Consider the following 20,667-nt stretch of genomic DNA (forward strand, 5'->3'; position numbering starts at 1 on the left):
CCTTGATCTCGTGATTGTAAATTTGAGCCCCCCCATGTTGAGTATAGAGAGTACTAAAAAAAAAAAAAAAAACCTTAAAAATAAATTTTTTGGGGATGCCTGGGTGGCTCAGTTGGTTGATCAACGGACTTTGGCTCAGGTCATGATCTCACTCACGGTTTCTGAGTTTCGAGCCCCACGTCGGGCGCTGTGCTGACAGCTCAGAGTCTGGAGCCTGCTCTGAGTCTCCCTCTCTCTTCTGTGTCTCCTTCTCTCTCTGCCCCTCCCCCACTCATGCTCTGTCTCTGGCTCAAAAATAAATAAACATTAAAAAAACATTTTAAATAAATAAATAAAAATAATTTTTTCAATAAAGAAATAAATAAATAGCCACATGTGGCTAGTGGTTGCCATAATGGACAGCACAGAACTAAGAGTGAAAAGAATCCAGAGACTTTCTTGAACTCACACACTCAGCTGAACAATTACCTCTGCTGCCTATTCATACTGGAGACTGAACCAGGCACTAAGGGGAGGGAGATGAATGAGACCCCGCCCTAACGTAGGTTCTCATGAAGGAGACAACCATAATTGACAGTCAATTTCAGTAAAATATCTTAAGAAATAAAGATATAATGATAAAGGGGTCAAGTAATCTAGAGGATAAAATAATCTCTCCTAAAAGCTTATGTACTTAATAACAGAGCCTAAAAATACTGAGACTAATAGAACTCCAAGGAGAAACAGGCAAATCCTAACAACAGTTGGGGATTTCAACACCCCTCTCTTAGTAATCCGTAAAACAAGTAGATGAAAACCTAGGAAGGATACAGACCTTAATAGCACTGCAACCAACTTGGCCTAACATTTATGGACCACTCCACCCAAGAGCAGAACACACCTTCTTTCCAAGTACACTTGGAACATTCACCTAGAGAGACAGTATTTGGGGGCACAAAATAAGCCTCTAAAAATGTTTTGCAAAATTAAAGGCATACAAAGTATATTCTCTGAACATAACAGAATTAAAAATCAGTAACAAAAAGACACCTAGAAAATCCCCAAACGTTTGGAAACTAAACAACATGTAAGTGTACAAGGTTCTACAGGGTAGAGGAAAGGTAAAAGAACTTAGCCCTACCTGGGGAAAAGAGAATAGTGACCAGAGAAGGCACGCCGGACAAGGTGATGGCTGGGTGGCTAGGAGTTAATCATCACAGCACTATAAAACGAGAAGGTGTGTGAGAAGAACGACAAAGAATTCCGTATTACCTGATGATCAAATTCAAGGTGAAGAGAAAGGAGTTGTGAATCAAGAGAAGTAAGGTTTAGAAGTCAATTCATCCTTGACCCCTTTCCTTCTTTCGCCACACCCCACCTAGCCAATTCATCACTAAAATGAGTCATTCTAAACCTTAGAATATTTTTTTGGCTTATTTTTCTTCACTCGTACTGATACCAACCTAGTACACGATGTGTCAAGTGGTTTACTTCAACAGCCGAATTGCCTTCATCCATTCATATCCCACTCCAATTCATTCTCCATTCTACAGCCAGAGAGACTTCTTTAAAAGCACAGATCTGGGGGCGCATGGCTGGCTGCGTCGGTGGAACAGGCAACTTTTGATCTTGGAGTTGTGAGCTCGGGCCCCAGGTGAGTGTAGAGATTATTTTTTAAAAATAAATCAATAAGGGGCGCCTGGGTGGCACAGTCGGTTAAGCGTCCGACTTCAGCTCAGGTCACAATCTCACGGTCTGTGAGTTCGAGCCCCGCGTCAGGCTCTGGGCTGATGGCTCGGAGCCTGGAGCCTGTTTCCGATTCTGTGTCTCCCTCTCTCTCTGCCCCTCCCCCGTTCATGCTCTGTCTCTCTCTGTCCCAAAAATAAATAAAAAACGTTGAAAAAAAAAAATTAAAAAATAAATAAATAAATAAATAAATAAAACCTGGGTGTCTGGGTGGCTCAGTCAGTTAAGCATCCAACTTCTGCTCAGGTCATGATCTCACGGTTCTTGAGTTCGAGCCCCACATTGGGTTCTGCACTGACAGTGAGGAGCCTCCTTGGGATTCTGTCTCCCTCTTTCTCCCTCTGCCCCTCCCCTGCTTGCTCTCCATCTCTCTTTCTCAAAAATAAATAAACATTAAAAAATAATAAAAATAAATAAAACCTTAAAAAATAAATTAAAACACAAATCTAATCACATTACTTCTTACTTAAAATCCTTCATGGTTTTCCCTCCAGTCCACGGCACGTGATGATCCTAGGGCCTACAATCTTCTTTCCTCTCTTTAATTTTGAGCTTAACTGTCAGCTCTTCAGGGAGGCTTTCTCTGACCCCCACAGACTAGATCATATTTATGTGCCCCCTTGCAAAACACTTCTCTTACTGACGCACTGTGCCTTCCCTGCCACATCAGGGCAGGGGCCTTATCTGATTCATTCTCAGCTCTATTCCAGATAGTGCCTGGAACACAGCAGGCACTTAATAGTTTGTTTTTTTTAATTGAACAAATCAATGAAGCAACAGAAGATGAAGTTGGGACATAAATGAAATGAAAGCAGGTCAGGCAGGCAAGCTGGTTCCTTCAAGAAGCCAAGTGATGGATGAAGAGGGCCTGATTTAGGGAACCATTAGCATGAATGGACAGAAGAGTTAAAAGATATGTGAACTGAATAGGACCTGATGACAATCCTGCACAATGAGGGTGAGGCGTAGGGAGGAGTTTGTTACTTCCTCACTTCTGACTTGGGCAATTCAGTGGGCAGTGCCGTTATTTGCCGAACAAGGAAATGGGACGTTGGGAGTGGTCACTAAAGAATGAATTCTATTTGGAACACATCCAATGTGATGTGTCTATAGAAGATCTAAGTGGAGGGGTGCAAGAAGCATTCACCCATTAATGAGTTAAAACACAGGAAAGAAATCATGACTACAAATAGATTTTGACATCAGAGGCCACGAAAGTATTAAATTTTATTAGCAAAGAAATGCAAATTCAAACAAGAGAGCTTTTAACCCATAGAATGCAAAGATGCTTTATAAATAACCAGTGCTGGCAAAATGACAGCTGGTGAAATATATATTTGTATACGGCCGATGAAAATATATTTACTGTATTTATAATATAATGGTATATCATGTTACATACAGATTATAACATGCATAGTATATATTACATATATGTATTTTACATACTATTTATAATATATTAATAATACATAGTGAAGCCTTAAAAAAAATCAGGGATGTGAACCAAGATCTATCTAAAAGAATAGCCACTAAAGGCAACCATAGCCAGGAACCAGAGTACAGCTTAACTATCTTGACAAAGCCTTAGGATGGAATCTTATGTAGTTATTAAAAGTCATATTCTATCAGTCTTCTCCTATTACAAACATCCTATATGGGGCACTTCAGTGGCTCAGTTGTTAAAGCGTCCAACTCTTTTTTTTTTTTTTTAAACGCTTATTTATTTTTGAGACAGAGAGAGACAGAGCATGAATGGGGGAGGGGCAGAGAGAGAGAGGGAGACACAGGATCGGAAGCAGGCTCCAGGCTCTGAGCCATCAGCCCAGAGCCCGACGCAGGGCTCGAAATCACGGACCGCGAGATCGTGATCTGAGCTGAAGTCGGACGCTTAACCGACTGAGCCACCCAGGCACCCCTAAAGCGTCCAACTCTTGATTTCAGTTCAGGTCATGATCTCACGGGGTTCATGAGTTCAAGCCTCGAGTCAGGCTCTGTGCTGACGACACAGAGCCAGCTTGGGATCTTCTCTCTCCCCCTCTCTCTGCTCTTTCCCTGTTGGTGCACATGTGTTCTTTCTCAAAATAAATAAACTTTAAAAAAATGCTATACATAATTACATAAATCCTATAAACCAAAGCCAGACTTTCTTTTTCTTAAATCAGCTTTATCGTGACATGTTCCACTTTTAAAACACTCAATGACTGTCAACTAAGTACAAATTTCTCAGACTGGCATTCATTCAAATTGGACCCGAATACAATCTCCCTTTCTCTATAGTCTTAGCTGAACACTCAAACCACAAGCATGTACACCCTAAACAGGCATCTTTCTGTTCATCTGTTATAATTCATATCGTCCTTTCTCTTATTCAACCTCTACTTGGAGAAATCTTACTCAACTTACAAAGCATATCTAAAGTTCAACCTTATTCCTGACACTGGTTCTGATCTCCCAAAAGAACGTGACTTCTCTCCCTAATTTCTTTTTCTTACAACACTTACCATGGTCTACCCTACATTATAGTTATTTTTTTTCTTCTTTATTTATTTGTGAGAAAGAGAGAGACAGAGAGAGACAGAGCATGAGTAGGGGAGGGGCAGAGAGAGAGAGAGGGAGACACAGAATCTGAAGCAGGCTCCAGGCTCTGAGCTGTCAGCACAGAGCCCGACACGGGGCTCGAACTCGGGACTGTGAAATCACGACCTGAGCTGAACTCAGACACTTAACCAACCGACTGAGCCACCCAGACACCCCTACGTTTAGTTTTGAGAGACAGAGTATGAGTAGGGGAGGGGAAGAGAGAAAGGGAGACACAGAATCTAAAATGGGCTCCAGGTTCAAGCCCGACGCGAGGCTTGAACTCACGAGCTGTGAGATCATGACCTGAGCCGAAGTCAGACACTTAACCAACTGAGCTACCCAGGTGTCCCAAGAAAAAAAATGTTTAACTACATTAAGTGATAGATGTTAACTTATTGCAGTAATCATTTTGCAATATATATCAAATCATTATGTTGTACACAACTACTTTAATGTTATATGTCAATTGTATCTCAAGACAAGTGGAGAAGGGAGAAAGTAACAAAAAAAAAAAAAAAAAACAGAGGAGAGAGGACATAAGCAGTAAAGCAATTTTTGAGAATTTGTGGAATGTGGAACTGGGAGAAGAGGAATCTGACTTCGCAGAGAGGAAGAACTTTCAGAAGTGGAGGGGAGGAATGAGACAGCTAACTCAGGGTTCCTAATGGGAAATTTAGTGACACGTGCATACACGTGAGAGCCCTAGCCACCTTCCGTCATCTAATTTCCCAGGATACTGGGCATACACACTCTCTCAGACCCCTAAGTTCCAGCCACAGGCAAGAAATTTAAGAAATCTTCCCTTAAGAAAGCAAACAGACTCACAGGAGAAAAATTAAAAAGAGAAAAATGAAAATACACAAAAATAACAAATACTGGTATCTGGGGTTCCACCAAAGAAAAGGAAGTCTCACTCCCCAATCACCTTACAGTGAAACTTACCAGTTGAGAAACCATGGCCACCCATTACCCAGAGTGGGTGCTATTCAGTGTCTTACTCCATGAACAGCTAAGGTTCACGGTATCCAAAAAAAGCCTCCACGATTAAGGAGAGAAAACTGAAAGAGAAGAATGGAATCTGGGGCACCTGGCTGGTTCAGTCAGTAGAGCATGTGACTCGATCTCAGGGTTGTGAGTTCAAACCCCACATTGGATATGGAGCCTACTTAAACAAAACAAAACAACAACAACAACAACAACAATAAATTGGACACCTCGGTGGCTCAACTGGTTAAGCATCTGACTTTAGCTCAGGTCATGATCTCGCTGTTCACGGGTTCAAGCCCCACATCGGGCTCTCTGTCAGTCAGTACAGAACCTGCTTCAGATCCTCTGTCTCCCTCTCTCTCTGCCCCTCCCCACTCATCGCACACACCCTCTCGCTCTCTCTCTCTCTCTCTCAAAAATAAACATTTAAAACAAACAACAACAAGCAAAACAAAAAGAATGGAATCTGAGGTAACAAAAAAAAAAAAGCTCAAGAAAACTATAATAAATGTCATCAGAGAGATAAGAAGATAAGAAAGGGCATTACTTCCAAGAAGAGGATGATCTAACATAGGAACAGAGGAAAAAGCTTTGGGAAGTTATGTAACATAAATAATTATTGTTAGCTAAACTTTCCAAATTCAATAATAAAAATTAAATATTTCAGTAATTCAATAATTAAAAATTGGGCAGAATATTTCAACAGACACTTCACCAAAGATTTGCTTCACAGACAAGCAAATAAGTATATGAAAAGATATTAAGCATCATTAATCACTAGGTAAATGCAAATTAACATGGAATTAACATGGCGGTGCACAGCCTTGGTATGTGTTTGCCGAAACTTAGAGTCAAAATTATATACTAAAAAGGGTGAATCTTATTATATATGAAAGGTGTACTTCAATAATTTTTTAATTACCATTAATAAGAAACATAAGAAAATATATCGTTAAACAGGATGCTTCTATGAAAAGGCAACAAAAAAAAGCAACTTCTAGAAATTAAATAACTGGGGTGCCTGGTTGGTTCAGTAGGTAGAAGTGTACAACTCTTGGTTTCAGGGTCATGAATTCAAGCCCCATGTTGGTCATGGAGCCTAGTTACAATAAAATTTTTTTTTTAATTTTTTAACGTTTATTTATTTATTTATTTATTTATTATTTATTTATTTTTTTTGAGACAGAGAGAGACAGAGCATGAACGGGGGAGGGTCAGAGAGAGGGAGACACAGAATCTGAAACAGGCTCCAGGCTCCGAGCTGTCAGCACAGAGCCCGATGCGGGGCTCGAACTCACAGACTGAGAGATCATGACCTGAGCCGAAGTCGGACGCTTAACCGACTGAGCCACCCAGGCGCCCCGTAACGTTTATTTTTGAGAGACAGAGAGACAGAGCACAAGCGGGGGAGGGGCAGAGAAAGAGGAAGACGCAGAGTCCGAAGCAGGCTCCAGGCTCTGAGCTGTCAGCCCAGAGCCCGATATTGGGCTCAAACCCACGAACCGTGAGCGTTGGTGGTACAGTGGTGAGCACAGCTGCCTTCCACGAACCATGAGATCATGACGTAAGCCGAAGTAGGACACTTAACCAACTGAGCCACCCAGGCACTCCATAAAAAGATTTTTTTAAAGATTAGAAATTAAATATCTGATAGCTGAAATAAGAACTTAACAGAAAGTCTGGAAAAGAAAAAGAAAGAAATCTCCCCGAAAGCAGTCCAAAAGGACAAAAAGACAAAAAAAAAATTTAAAAAGACAAGAAACTTAGTAAGATCAGTCTAACAGATCCAACATCTAACTAGGAGTCCAAGAAGAAAACAAAGCAAATTTGGGGGAAAATGAGCAAATAACAGAAAAAACTTCCCCAAAATTAAAGAACACAAATAAATCTCCATTTTAAAAGGGCCCACCAGGGCTCCTGGGTGGCGCAGTCGGTTAAGCGTCCGACTTCAGCCAGGTCACGATCTCGCGGTCCGTGAGTTCGAGCCCCGTGTCAGGCTCTGGGCTGATGGCTCGGAGCCTGGAGCCTGTTTCCGATTCTGTGTCTCCCTCTCTCTCTGCCCCTCCCCCGTTCATGCTCTGTCTCTCTCTGTCCCAAAAATAAAATTAAAAAAAATAAAAAATAAAAAAAATAAAAAAAAATAAAATAAAAGGGCCCACCAAAAGTGCCAAGATGGCTCAGTGGGTGGAGGGTGTAGAGTACAGGACTCTTGATCTCAGGGTCCTGAGTCTGAGCCCACACGTGGTGTCCAGTTTACTTAAAATAAAATAAAAAAAATTTTAATTAAAAAGAAGGGAGAGGGACCACCAAGCACCCAGCGCAATTAATGAAACAAAAACCTACATCAAGGGATATGGGATTACTGAAAAACCTCATGAAAGTAGAGACCATAAAAAGGGCCTAAAAACTTTACAAAGGAAAAAAACAAGTCACACGTGAAGAAAGTCATCAGAATGGCCCTAGACTTCTCAGCAGCAACACTAGATTCTGGAATACAATCAAGCAAATCTTTCAAGTGAAACTGATTTTTAAATTTAGGATCCTATATACCCAGCCAATCTATCAAGTATTAGAGTTGCAAAGGGCATTTTAAACATCAATGATTTTTTTTTTAAGTTTATTTCTCATGCACATCCATTCTTAGGAAGCAACTAGAGGTTGTGCTGAAAAAAAGAAGTGGATCAGGAAAAATGTAAGACTCAAAAAACAGAATCTACATGGGGAAGCAGCAAAAAAGAAGTTCCAATGTGATGTTCAAAAAATCTACAAGAGCAATCAGTTCAGGTGAAAGCATAGATGGAGAGGGGTGCAGAAGGGAGAGCAACAAGCAAAAAACATGGAACTGTTATTTTTTTTTAAACATTTTATTTTTAAGTAATCTCTAAACCCAATGTGGGACTCAAACTCACAACCCCAAGATCAAGAGTCGCATGCTCTACCAACTGAGCCAGCCAGGCACCCATGGAACTGTTACATTTGACAGTTTAGAAAATAGCAGGAGATATTTTACAGACTTGACAGTGCACTGGGCTAGATACACAGAACATTAACCAAGTAAAAAAATAAGGCAATGAACTCCAGGAAAATAGTTAGTAATAATAATTATAACTATAGCACGGTATTTGGTTCAACTGTCAATATTTACATACTTATGATAATGTAATATATTCCTCAACATTTATCCAAAAATCATGCTGTAATGAGAAGATATGGAAAAGGGTAATTATAATAAGGCTAAATCTTCATCTATCATTAACAAAGTCAAAAGAGAAATGTCAGAAACTGATAAACCAAATATAAGCATATTATTTTAAAATACTGTGGTAAATCCCGGGGGGGGCTGGGGGGGGATACAGCTACAAGAATTGAAAGTCACCTTTGGAGGGGTCTTGGGTGGAAAGAGGTATAGGCAGGGAGCTGCTTTTGTTCACTATGAGCCTTTAATACAATTTTAATTTATGTTACCTATGTTCATACACTACCTTGATAAAGACCGTGACAGGGGAAAATCTTGCTATATATCAATTAAAAACAGTTTGTTTGATATAATCCTAGTTGTACCTTTTTAAAAATATGTAGGTGAAAACATGTTATAGGAAATGGTATAAAAACATTCCTGGTAGTTACCTCTGGTTGGTGAGATTATAGATTTTCATTTTCATCTTTGTATTATGTGTATTTTCCCAAAAGAGTAAATCTGCACTATTTTTATAATTTTTCACCACAATTCTTAAAAACAACTTGAAAACAGATGAGCTCCCCAGGGAAGAAGGGAGATAGTGAGAGGGGCATGCATGGGCTGGTTTGAAAACCCAGAAAACTGGTGTTGAAGGAACAGGCAGAGAAAGGCAGCACGAACTACCAAAGAGTTAGAGCAGCAAGAGTGCTTTCTATTACTTTAATGACCATTGCAAATAACTGAAGGAAATATACTATTTATAACAGTTCTGGAATAAATCAGATGTGAGGTAAACCAAATTTTTTTAATGGGTGAGTTAAACATTCAATATTTCTTTTTTGGGGGGTATTAAAGCTCTGTTTTAATGCATCTTTTTACTTAAATGGGGTCCTCAAAATATTTTTAGACCTGGCGAATCAGATGACATCTTCTGACAGAATAAAATACTACTTCACTAGACTGGAATTAAGGCCCTGATATCTGCACAGAATCTCCATCTTCAGTTCAGGAACGTACCAACGGATGATAATAGCTACTATCTGCTGAATCTTTATACCACGTGCCACTGTCCGAGGCATTTCACATGTATTAGCCATGTAACCCTCACAACACCCTGAATTAAATGCTATGATATCTCCATTTTACAAATGAGCCAAGTGAGACACTGTTAAGCAAATGGCCCATTCACCACAGAGCCCAGATTCAAATTCGTGAAGTCTGGTCTGGATTCTCCACTTTAAATCTCTGTGCCCCATGCCACCTCTTTAGATCCTTGACACACACGACAAAATGTATCTATACTCCTCAGATTCTCGTACATCTTAACAGCCTAAAATTTTGTGGTGGGTTCACACACGCAGGTGCCTGCCACAAGTCCCCACACTCACAGTGTGGAAATCAATGGTACGACTCCACTCACAGTAGTCTTCCGACAAATCCTTCCGGAATAAATTATCCAAAATGACCTAAGGCAGTCCAAAAATCCCAGATAATATGAAAGACTTACAACCCAGCTCTCATTCATCGTAAGAGAACGGTTTTAAAACTATCGGAACAAAATGTCCGATCAAAATGATTTTATCAAGACTGCATTTATAATGATCCGCCAATTCCACTCCCAGGTTACACCCTTAAGAAACGAAAACACTGTGGAGACAAAAACCTACACACAAAATGTTGATGTCAGCATTATTCGCAACAGGCAAAAAGTGGAAACAGTTCAAATTTCCATCACTGGACGAACAGGTAAACAAAATGTGGTATGTCCATATAATGGACTATTCTTCAAATACAGTACTGCTACATGCTACAACGTGCATGAGCCTTGAAAACATTATGCTAAGTGAAAGAAGCTACATGTTGTATGATTCCATGTATATGAGATTTCATCCAAAAAAGACAAATCAACACAGAATGAAAATAGTTATTGTCAGGGGATGGCAATGGAGGAAAGAGAGAACCGGGAGTGACTGCTATGGGTACGGATTTCTTTTGGGGGAAGATATGAAAAACTGGTATGAAATTAGGAAATGCCGATGGCTGCACAACTCTGTGAATATATTAAAAAACACTCGATCAGACGCTTTAAAAAAGGGTGAATTTTATGAAATATATATATTTATATCAATAAAGCTGTTGTTTCAAAAAATGAATTATTGGGGGATGCCTGGGTGGCTCAGTTGGTTAAGCGTCCGACTCTTGATTTCAGCTTAGATCATGACCTCACGGGTTTGTGAGTTCAAGCCCCACAGTGGACTCTTTGCTGACAGCATGGTCCCTGTTTGGGATTCTCTCTCTCTCCCCCTCTCTCTGCCCCTCCCCCATTCTCTCTCTCTCTCTGTCTCTCAAAAATGAATAAACTTAAAAAAAAAAAAAGACTTAAAAAAATGGAATTACTGGGGTTCCTGGGTGGTTCGGCTGGCTAAACCTCTGACTCTTGATTTTGCCTCAGGTCAAGATTTCATGGTTAGTGAGATCCAGCCCCAAGTGGGACTCTAAACTTATAGCATGGAGACTGCTTGGGATTCTCTCTCTGCCCCCCTCCCACTCATGCATGCTTGTGTGCAGACATGCGCATGCTCTCTCTAAAAATAAATAAATAAAACATTTAAAAAATTAAAAAATAATAAATACTGTTTGAGAGTTATTCAGTAATTTAGGTGTCCAATCAATGTTAGCTATTACTGTTACTATTTTAAAAAATCATTCAGTAGTCAAAACGTAGTATTTGAGTAACAGAACTTAATAGCTAGAAAAATATAAAATAATTTTACATATACCAATAAACAAAGAAATTAAAACATAATTACACTGAGTTATAGGCGCTTTCATTCTTTCTATATGATTTTACATATACGCACTTTTAAAGTGCACTTTGCCGGGATGCCTGGCTGGCTCAGTTATCTTGGGGCCATGAGTTCAAGTCCCACATTGGGTGTAGAGACCACTTAAAAAGATAAACTCTTAAAGTGCATTTTGCAAGTGTAAGTTTTGTGTTTTTTTAAAGAAATGTTCTGCCTCCTGAGGCTTAACCATTTTAAAGAACTGAAAGCATGAAAAAATTAGAATGAGGGTCAATGCTAAACTAGTGCTCAACCATGAAGTTGAGCCTATGATATAGGCTATAAGCAGGCATTCAAAGAGAAAAAAAGACCAAGGTGAGCGACAGTACTCTGGGAAGACTTCTGGGAGATGCCTCCTGGAAAGCAGGAAGCGCGATTCGGGATTCGGGCTTGGCTAAGGGGCAAGAAGGGAGGAATCGATTCAATGCAAAGAGGGTATCCGCTAGGGTCTGCTCAGGTCTGAGTCCCCCACCACAATCACCACCTTACAGCCCCTGTACACCCCCTCCAGGGATCTGCAGGCACAGGGAGCACACCAGGTACTGAAGACGAAAAGAGAGTCTACTGGACTAGATCAGAGCTCCCGGCCTCAACAACCCGTCCTGCCGTCCATACACGTCTCAGTACATAGCTCCGCTTCCAAGTACTCGCCGGGAAAGACGACGGACGCGAACTGTACACAAGACAGCGTACTACTGCACACCTCAGATGTCCCTGCTCGCCACTCACAGGTCAGGCTGCCCAACTTTCTAATAACTCGTTGAGGCCCTCATTTTCTTTCTTTCGCTTCTCATGTTTAACCTCTTCAGATACAGATACCTGAAAACAGATCCCGCTCATTTCCCTTATAATCCTGAATTCCTCTTGCCACTCAAAACACGGCCGTTCCTCCAGAAGCCTATGTGATGCGTTCCTCTGTCTACACTTCTGATGTTGTCGAGGCCTGGAGAACTCTGAGGAACCTCCTGAACTGATCTTCCATTCAGTGCTTCCAAACCTCTCCAGACCCCCACTAGCTACCTCACCCTCCAATCCATCCTACAGAACAGAAGCCATGCTAAACCTGCTAACATCCCACTAAAATCATATTCCACTTGTTTCCAGATCTTCTGATCGATCACCAATACCCGCAAATGAAACAGAATTGAAACAGATGGGGTAGGGGGCAGCTTCAGAAACTACCTCCTCCAGTAATACTCTCAATTTGGGGGGAATGAGCTGGCTGCAATGGTGACTTAACAAGAGTCTCCATGATTTGATTTGGTTTTGTTTCATTCTCCTGCGTGCTGCTGATGGGAATACAGCACATCCCCCGGGGGTTCCAGGAATGAAAAATGACAGAGGATCACTGATCCAGCCTGATATTTACCCTACAGATGAGAGCCGGAAAGTACAAACACTATAGCCTGGTTCTCTAGATACTGCCCAACGACAGACCTTTACGGTTGTTTTTTTTTTAATTTTCTCTTAATGCATATTTATTTTGAGAGAGCAAGAGCAGGGGAGGAGCGGGTGGGGGGGACGAGGGAGGGAGAAAGAGAGAGAGAGAGAGAGAGAGAGAGAGAGAGAGAGAATCCCAAGCAAGCTCTGAGCTGTTAGCACAGAGCCCGACGTGGGTCTCAAACCCACGAAGTGTGAGATCATGACCTGAGCTGAAATCAAGAGCCAGATACTTAACCAACTGAGCCATGCAGGCACTCCTACAGTTTCTTATTTACATGCTCATGCTCTTGCTAAACCAGGTTACTTAAGACTGCCCACACTTTAAAATCAGTGCCTAGCTGGCTCGGTCTGTGGAGCATGTGACTCTTGATCTCAGGGTTGTGGGTTCAAGCCCCACGATGGGTGTAGAGGTTACTTAAAAAGAAAATCTTTAAAAAAAAAAAAAAAAAAAAATCAGTGCCTTAGTTCATGTTCCTCCCTCCCTTGGTCTATCCATCATCACCTTGCACATGCCCATCCAGAAAGCATATACCCACACCAACTCCCCCAAAGAGGGTATGATCTCATCCTCCTCTAAATCTCTACTGCATTTTGTAGTTGACTTGTAGCAATCAGGAATTACACAAACACTGAAAAGATACTTGGTTGACACTGGTTGGAATAAATAATGCCAAACCAGTAACAAATTCTGCTTCAGATAAATCTACAGTTCATTCATGGCATAGAGGCCACTGTTCTCTGTCATAATCCTTAGAGGATATAAATCACCTACTCTCCCAGGGTACCACCAGGTCTTTGGCTTTCTGAAGTCATCAGAGGTTCCAAATTTCATAATTCCAACTAAGTAGAATACCTCAGAAGTCCCACACAGGTTACATGAAAAAAAAAAAAATTCAGTTTCAAGTATGATTTAATTTTTTTAATTTAGCAAATGCTTGATTTTAAGGTGCTGCCAGAATTCCACCAAATGCCTATTAAAACACATTTTTGGGGCGCCTGGATGGCTCAGTCGATGAAGTGTCTGACTTCAGCTCCGGTCATGATCTCATGGTTCATGAGTTCCAGCCCCGCATCCGGCTCTCTGCTGTCAGCACAGAGCCTGCTTCAGATGCTCTGTCCACCTGCTTCCCTCCCCTGCTCGTGCTTTCTCTCTCTCTCAAAAATAACCATTTTTAGTTTTTTTAATTTTTTTTAAACATTTATTTATTTTTGAGAAACAGAGACAGAGCGTGAGCAGGGAAGGAGCAGAGAAAGAGAGGAAGACACAGATCTGAAGCAGGCTCCAGGTTCTGGGCTGTCAGCACAGAGCCCGACGTGGGGCTCGAACTCACAGACCGTGAGATCACAGCCTGAGCCAAAGTCGGACACTTAATCGACTGAGCCACCCAGGCACCCCACTCAAAAATAAACATTTAAAAAATAAATAAAAATAAAAAAATAAAACACATTTTCTATATAGTCTTTCTCAGTGTGTTGACAAAATATATCATACAACCTACAGGCTAAAATATTCTAAATTAAACAATAAAAATAAATAAAAGACTTTTTAGCCAAATGCCTCTAGCTGAAAAAACTAGATGATTTCAATTTTATATTAACAAACTGTCATCTCTATCATACTGTCATGTGAATACCTTATGTACCCATTTAAAATTTTTCTCCATAAAAGGTAAACATTTAACTCTCCAATGAAAAAAAACTTGTTAATCTATGATTTTAGGGGTACCTAGCTGGCTCAGTTGGTGGAGCATGCCATTCTTGATCTCTACCCATTGGGAATAGAGATTACCAAAAAAAAAAAAAAAAAAAAAAAAAAAAAAAAACTTAAAAAAAAAAAATCGATGGTGGGGGGCACCTGGGTGACTCAGTCCGTTGAGCCAGTCTTGATTCCGGCTCAGGTCACGATCTCACGGTTCAGGAGTCTGAGCCCTTTGTGGACCCAAATACAGAGCCTGCTCGGGATGCTCTCGCTCTCGCTCTCTGCCCCTCCCCTGCTCATATGCGCTCTCTCTCTCAAAATAAATAAACTTTAAAAAAAATTGATGGTTTTAGAAAAGTAAGCTTGTAGTACCAACCAACGTCTTTGCATCATGAATAGTCATATTACCTACATAGTAGTCGATAGACGAATAAACTAGTGAATAATTTCTTTTGCTGGGAATTTAACATGTTAGTACTTAAGCCAAAGTTCTAGTCTACGAAAATCAATCAAGTTGTTCTAAATTACCAATAAAGAGTAATCCTTTGACAGTACAGGATTCAAAGCCACCAATCCTATTTCTTTATGTGCTCTTGGGATATCAAGTCCCACAATGTTTTTTTCTTCCCAAGCATACACATATACACACACATTTACCTGACAGCCTCCTTCCCAGCCTTTATTGTCTGGAAGTACAGACAATAAAACCAAAGAAACTGGTGCTCAGCCTCAACAACTCACTGTCATGCACTGTTACTCATTCCGGCCAAGTGGACATATTCTCAAAGTTTAGAACACAAAATGCATGATCCCTTTTACCCTGATCTTGAGAAATAATGTGCTTTAAAAAGTAAATCGTCCAACAAGTTAACACCACATCCAATAAAGAGAGGCAAATGCCTGGCAAGTAATATGAAACAGCCGTACGAAATATGAAATAGCGTAAACGAAACACGCTAACTCTGCGACTAAAAACACTCACTGGGTCAAACTATCAAAATTTACTTAGACTAATTTTTAGTTTCCCAAATCCCAAATATTTAGGAGCTATGGCACCCATTGTAGAATTATCAAAACTTGCATCTATTACAGCTCTTACCTAACCATCATTTATCTAACCAATCTTTGATGAGTGGCTGCTATGTGCAAGATACTGTACTGGGAACTGCAAGGGATAGAAGATTAATACAAAAAATATAAGCCTTAACTTCATGTAAACATAGGACAAGAATCCTACCAGGTAGGATACAAATATCATTAATAAAAACAAAATGTCACGGAAGTACACAAATATACAAATTTGCTTTTTGTTGTTTTTTTTTTTTTAAAGGAAACCTAAACACAAATTGTAATTTAAGTCGGCATACACACAAGCTCTCAACCCTAAGTATTGCCTGCTGGTCCCTCAAAGAGAGGTCAAAGTTAGCTGAACGACCCTGCCAAAATGCCTCGGCTCTGTCTAGCCCCAAATAACTTGCTCAGATAGTGTAATTCCGTCTCTCTGGGTCTTTCAATTCTGGGCAGAAAGAACCACATGCGATTTCGTAAGGTAAAAACTATTACTATAAAAGATACGAACTTGGCGAGAAATGAAAAGTGGCATGCAGTTCCTTCTACGTGCAAGACATAAATACTTGAACTTGATTCATTCCCTTCAATCTCCTCCCAGCCTCCCTTCCTTCTCCCCACCCCCCCAACCGGGCAAAGGCAGGCAACTAACTATTCTGTCAGGCAAAAAAATTACCTTCTGCACTTGCTGTTAAGACAACCCATATGAGTCTAGTCTGGCTTAACACACTCCTCCATAAGTAGTTAAGCATTTATAAAAAAAAAATGGAAATATTTTAATTTAACCTCTTCTGCTACCCTAGTCTCTTTTTAAAACCAGTGACACACCTTAATTACTTTGTTAACATCCTATTTCTTCATAAACTTAACTTTGTAAATGCTCGTAAAACTGGAATCTAATTTAGTTAATCCAGACTAATGAAAATGTAAAGGAAGAATCTTGTAGGCTATTGTTACAAATTACTTTTTTTTTTCACAATGTAGTAACCTGCAACTGCGTATTTAATACAAAGCAGCAATTGTGTGTTTGAAATCAAAACAAAACAAAACAAAACAAAACAAATGCATCTCAGCACCAGCCCAGAGAAACTTTCTGTGAGAAAAGAGGAGAGAAGTCACCCTGGAGAAATTCATTACACATCCAAGGAAGACTTATCCTTAGAAACAGAATGGGGGGGAAAAAAAAAAAGTCATTTTGTAATAAATCCCCACGCACTTCTGCTGTGTAACTTAGAAGTTAGTCCAAAAGTTCACCTTCAGCAATTATGTCTGCATGATCAACTATACATCTTCTGCAACAGGTGATCCGAAACTGCATTTCTCAGGCGAAGCAAAGGGATCGAATTAGCTAAGCCGCGTGTTGCTAACGCTTTCCTACTTTTATTTTGGATTTTACCAAAATGACCTGGAATCGAATGTACTGCCAAATTCGTTTTGGTTTCGTCTGGTTTTCTACGTTGCTTTTTAATCAGCCATTTACTAGCAACTGTTGCACGAGCCCATTAGCACCCGAGAATAAAAACAAACACACAGGACCAGATAAGGCTCCCCTACTAACCCCACTGATCCATTTCCTTAACACAATTTTAAAACCACACTGCTAGGAGTGTGAAGAGAAGCATGTTTTTGTGTATCTGTGTGCCACAATCTGTCTAAATCCTCAATTCCCTTTTAAGGAACAGATATATAATAAAAATCTAAAAGAAACCACATTAGAAATGCAAAGAGGTTTGCAAAACAAGAGGCTTCTTTCATTCCAAAAACCAAACCAAAACAAGGGGAGAAAAATGAATGCGATGGAAATGTGTGTGCCAAAGTTTCAATCCTGCCCGGTGGAGACACTGCACTGGCACAAATTTTGAAGAGGAAAAAGAGGGGGTTGGGGGGAGAGAAAGAGAGAGCGAGTGTGTGGCCTGCAAACTGCAACAATGCAATCTCCATTTTGAACAATGCGCCTCTTTCCTCTTGTAAATCTAGTTTTTTGCCACTTGATGTGCCGTCGCATTTCCCCTCCGTTTGGGGGGGGGAGGTGGGGGTGGGGGGAGACCAGAGAGGGAGCGAGCAAGGGGGGAGGGTAGAGGAGGTGGGGAAGGAGTCTGCAGCAACTGGGCTGGGTGGGTACCTGGAGTGCTGCTATAGGTGCTATGGCTCCTGAAGCTGCTTTCCGTGCAGTAACTGGCGTCGTCGTCGTCGTCTTCCATCTCCTCCGGATAATCGGAATCATCGTCGTCCTCCTCCATCTCATCCTCCTCGTCCTCGGAATCTTGGGTCTCCTCGGCGTCGCCGTCCTCCTCCTCCTCCTCCTCCTCCTCGGAGACCATGTCCTCCTCCTCCTCCTCCTCCTCTTCGCTCTCGTGGTCATCGTACACCACTTTGTTGACGGCCCTCCGGGCCGGGGTGGTCCGGGCCAGGTGGCCGCCGCCGCCCCCGCCCCCCGTCCTGCCGCCCCCGCCTCCTCGCCCCCCCCGGCCCGGGGCGCTGGTGCTGGGGGGGGCCGGCGGCGGCGGCGGCGGCGGCGGCGGCTTCCTCCGGCTACTGCTGCCCCCCCTGGGCGAGCTCAGCCGCGTCTTGGGCGCCACCTCAGCCTGGGCGGCGGCCCACCTGCCCCGGCTGCTGCCGCGGTGCCGCGAGCGGAGCCCCCCGATGGGTCCGGACGTGGGCGGAGGCGGCGGCGGCGGCGGCGGGGCCGGGGTGCAGCGCTCCGCAGCGGGAGCCGCGGGCTGCTTGGGCGGCCTGCCCCGCCGGCCCCTCATGTCGGAGCCGAGGCGGGGGGAGAAGGGAAAGCGGAGGGGGGAGGGGCGGGCGGAGGGGTGGCGGTGGGGGGCGCCGGGGCCGGGTGGGGAGGCCCGCGGGGCCGGGCGGGAGGGGCCCGGCCGGCGGAAGCGGGTGGAGGGAGAAGGCTCAATCCGAATTGCTGGGGCCCCACTCCGGATCGCCTTCAGCCGCCATCTTGTTTCTTCCCTCTCGCTCGGTGACTGGGGGAACCGACAGCGGCCGCAGGCCCGGAGCGCGGTCACGTGAGCTGCGCCGCCGACGAGCCTGGGACGGAGCGAGGCCGCGCGGCGGCCGCTAGGGGGAGCGCGGGAGCGCCGGGTCGGGGGCGGGGAAGCAGGGGCGCCTCCGCGCGGCGCGGCTGGACCGCGGACTCGGGCGGCGCGGCGGAGAGGGGCGCAGTGCTCGCGAAGTGCCCCGGGGCACTGGCCAGGGGAGACTACTGCTTCGGCGGAGTCCCCGCCGGCGCCTGGACTCAGCAGATCCTCCCTCTCACGTCTCCTCTTCCCCGGCTCGGAGAGGAGGGCAGGAGCGGCTCCATACTCGTCCCCCTCCCGCCCCCTTGGGGGAAACTGATGCTGAAAAGAGCCAAAAGATGTCCGGAGGGGGCCGCCTGCACCAGCGCGAGAGGGAAATTAACCGGGGCCCGGGGAGACGAGCCCCCAGAAATGTGAAACTCCTAAGACCTGGTTCTAGACAATCCTAAAATTGATCCCAATGACAACTACCCAGGGGCTGTGCCAGGAACCACGCCCTGGGCTGCCAGACCCTGAGGGAAAGTCGCTCTGAGATTCAGTGGATAAAATCCCCACCCGAAGAGCCTCAGCCGGAACGCAGCTACATTCCAGTCTCCTTCCACCTTTCCCAGTGTCCCAGCTAGAAACTCGACCACCTCGGCAAGAACTTTCCAATTTCTTATTAGCAGTAGAAAGGATGACTTCCCGCCTAAAACCTAGTTCGAAATGTTGTGTGTTTGTGTTATCTTTTCTGGAAATAATTTTAATTTCTTAAAGTCACTAGATCTCAGCTTAGCCCAGGGAATGAATCATGATGATGAAGTGTCAGGCACCGCCAGACCAAGTCAGGTGTTCAACTCACAGGAATCAAGGTCAGCTCGGGATTAGAGAAAAGTTTTATACATGTATTAATATCTATCAAGGGGCGTATGGGTGGCTCAGTCGGTTAAGGATGGGACTCTTGATCTCAGGATCCTGAGTTGAAGCACCAAGTTGGGATCTGCGCTGTTCCTGAAGCCTACTTAAAAAAAAAAAAAAAAAAAAAAATCGAATATGTGACAACCAGAAAGTGATATTTTTTTAAATGTTTTTATTTATTTTTGAGGGAGAGAGAGACAGGCAGAGCACGAGCTGGGGAGGGGCAGAGAGAGGGAGAGAGATACAGAATCTGAAGCAGGTTCCAGGCTCTGAGCTGTCAGCACAGACCCAAGGCGGGGCTGGAACTCAAACAGAACTCATGAACCTCGAGATCATGACCTGAGCCAAAGTCAGGTGGTTAACCGACTGAGCCACACAGGCGCCCCCAAAAAGTGATTTAAAAATAGGAGGATTCTGTCCACCAAGTGGCTTAGTACGACCTAATTAGAAGAATAGAACACAAGTGAAATGAAAATGAAAATACAAGCATTAATTGCCAAGTAAACTCAGTATAATTCTATTTCATCAAGGGTGGCGAATTTATAGGCCTTCAAGGACCACGTAAGCAAAGAAAACAAAGTGGGCAAAGTGAAGACTGGCAAATGGAAGAGCCTGTGCTTTGTTTACAGAGGGCAGCTATAGAAATATGGGTGTAAAATAGCCAGATCTTCAAATTCTTCGAGGGAAGGTGGAAGTGTGCATTTCATAGGAAATCTCTTGGCTTATATAGGGCCACCAAGTCGATTAAAAAAACAAAAACACGGGGCGCCTGAGTGGCTCTGTTGGTTGAGCATCCGACTTCAGCTCAGGTCATGATCTCATGGTTCGTGAGTTTGAACCCCGCGTCCGGCTCTGTGCTGACAGCTCAGAGCCTGGAGCCTCTTTGGATTCTGCGTCTCCCTCTCTCTCTCTGTCCCTACCCCGTTTGCACTCTGTCTCTCTGTCTTCTCTCTCAAAAATAAACATTTTAAAAAATTAAAAAACAAAAAACAAAACACTTCAGACTGGTCAAAATAAATGCAGTTCAGATATAGTCCAGAGTCTACAAGTTTGCAACCTGTATCCTTCCCTATGTAAAGCACAGCATTCTGGGACATCTGGCTGGCTCAGTTGGTAGAGCCAGCGAAGTGCCAAAAGTTGGTAGACTTCTGATCTCGGGGTGTAGGTTTAAGTCCCACATTGGGTGTAGAGATTTCTTAGAAACAGTCTTTAAAA

General features: G+C 43.0%; 1 protein-coding gene across 14 annotated transcripts in view; it reads right to left on the minus strand.

Annotated features, from left to right (window-relative positions):
• BPTF (bromodomain PHD finger transcription factor) overlaps positions 1 to 18,518 on the minus strand; it is a 145,667-nt gene extending 127,149 nt beyond the window's left edge. For 5 of the 14 annotated variants that reach the window (XM_049637632.1, XM_049637625.1, XM_049637627.1 and 2 more), the window contains exon 1: positions 17,649 to 18,517. In XM_049637632.1, the coding sequence (XP_049493589.1) occupies positions 17,649 to 18,279 (631 nt within the window). In that variant the 5' untranslated portion in view covers positions 18,280 to 18,517. Of the gene's footprint in view, positions 1 to 17,648 lie in introns of all 14 variants that reach the window. The other 9 variants (XM_049637633.1, XM_049637631.1, XM_049637629.1 and 6 more) reach the window with 4 other exon arrangements.
• Between the last annotated feature and the right edge of the window lie 2,149 nt (positions 18,519 to 20,667).

Source organism: Panthera uncia, chromosome E1 (assembly GCF_023721935.1).
Source record: "Panthera uncia isolate 11264 chromosome E1, Puncia_PCG_1.0, whole genome shotgun sequence".
NCBI lineage: Eukaryota > Metazoa > Chordata > Mammalia > Carnivora > Felidae > Panthera > Panthera uncia.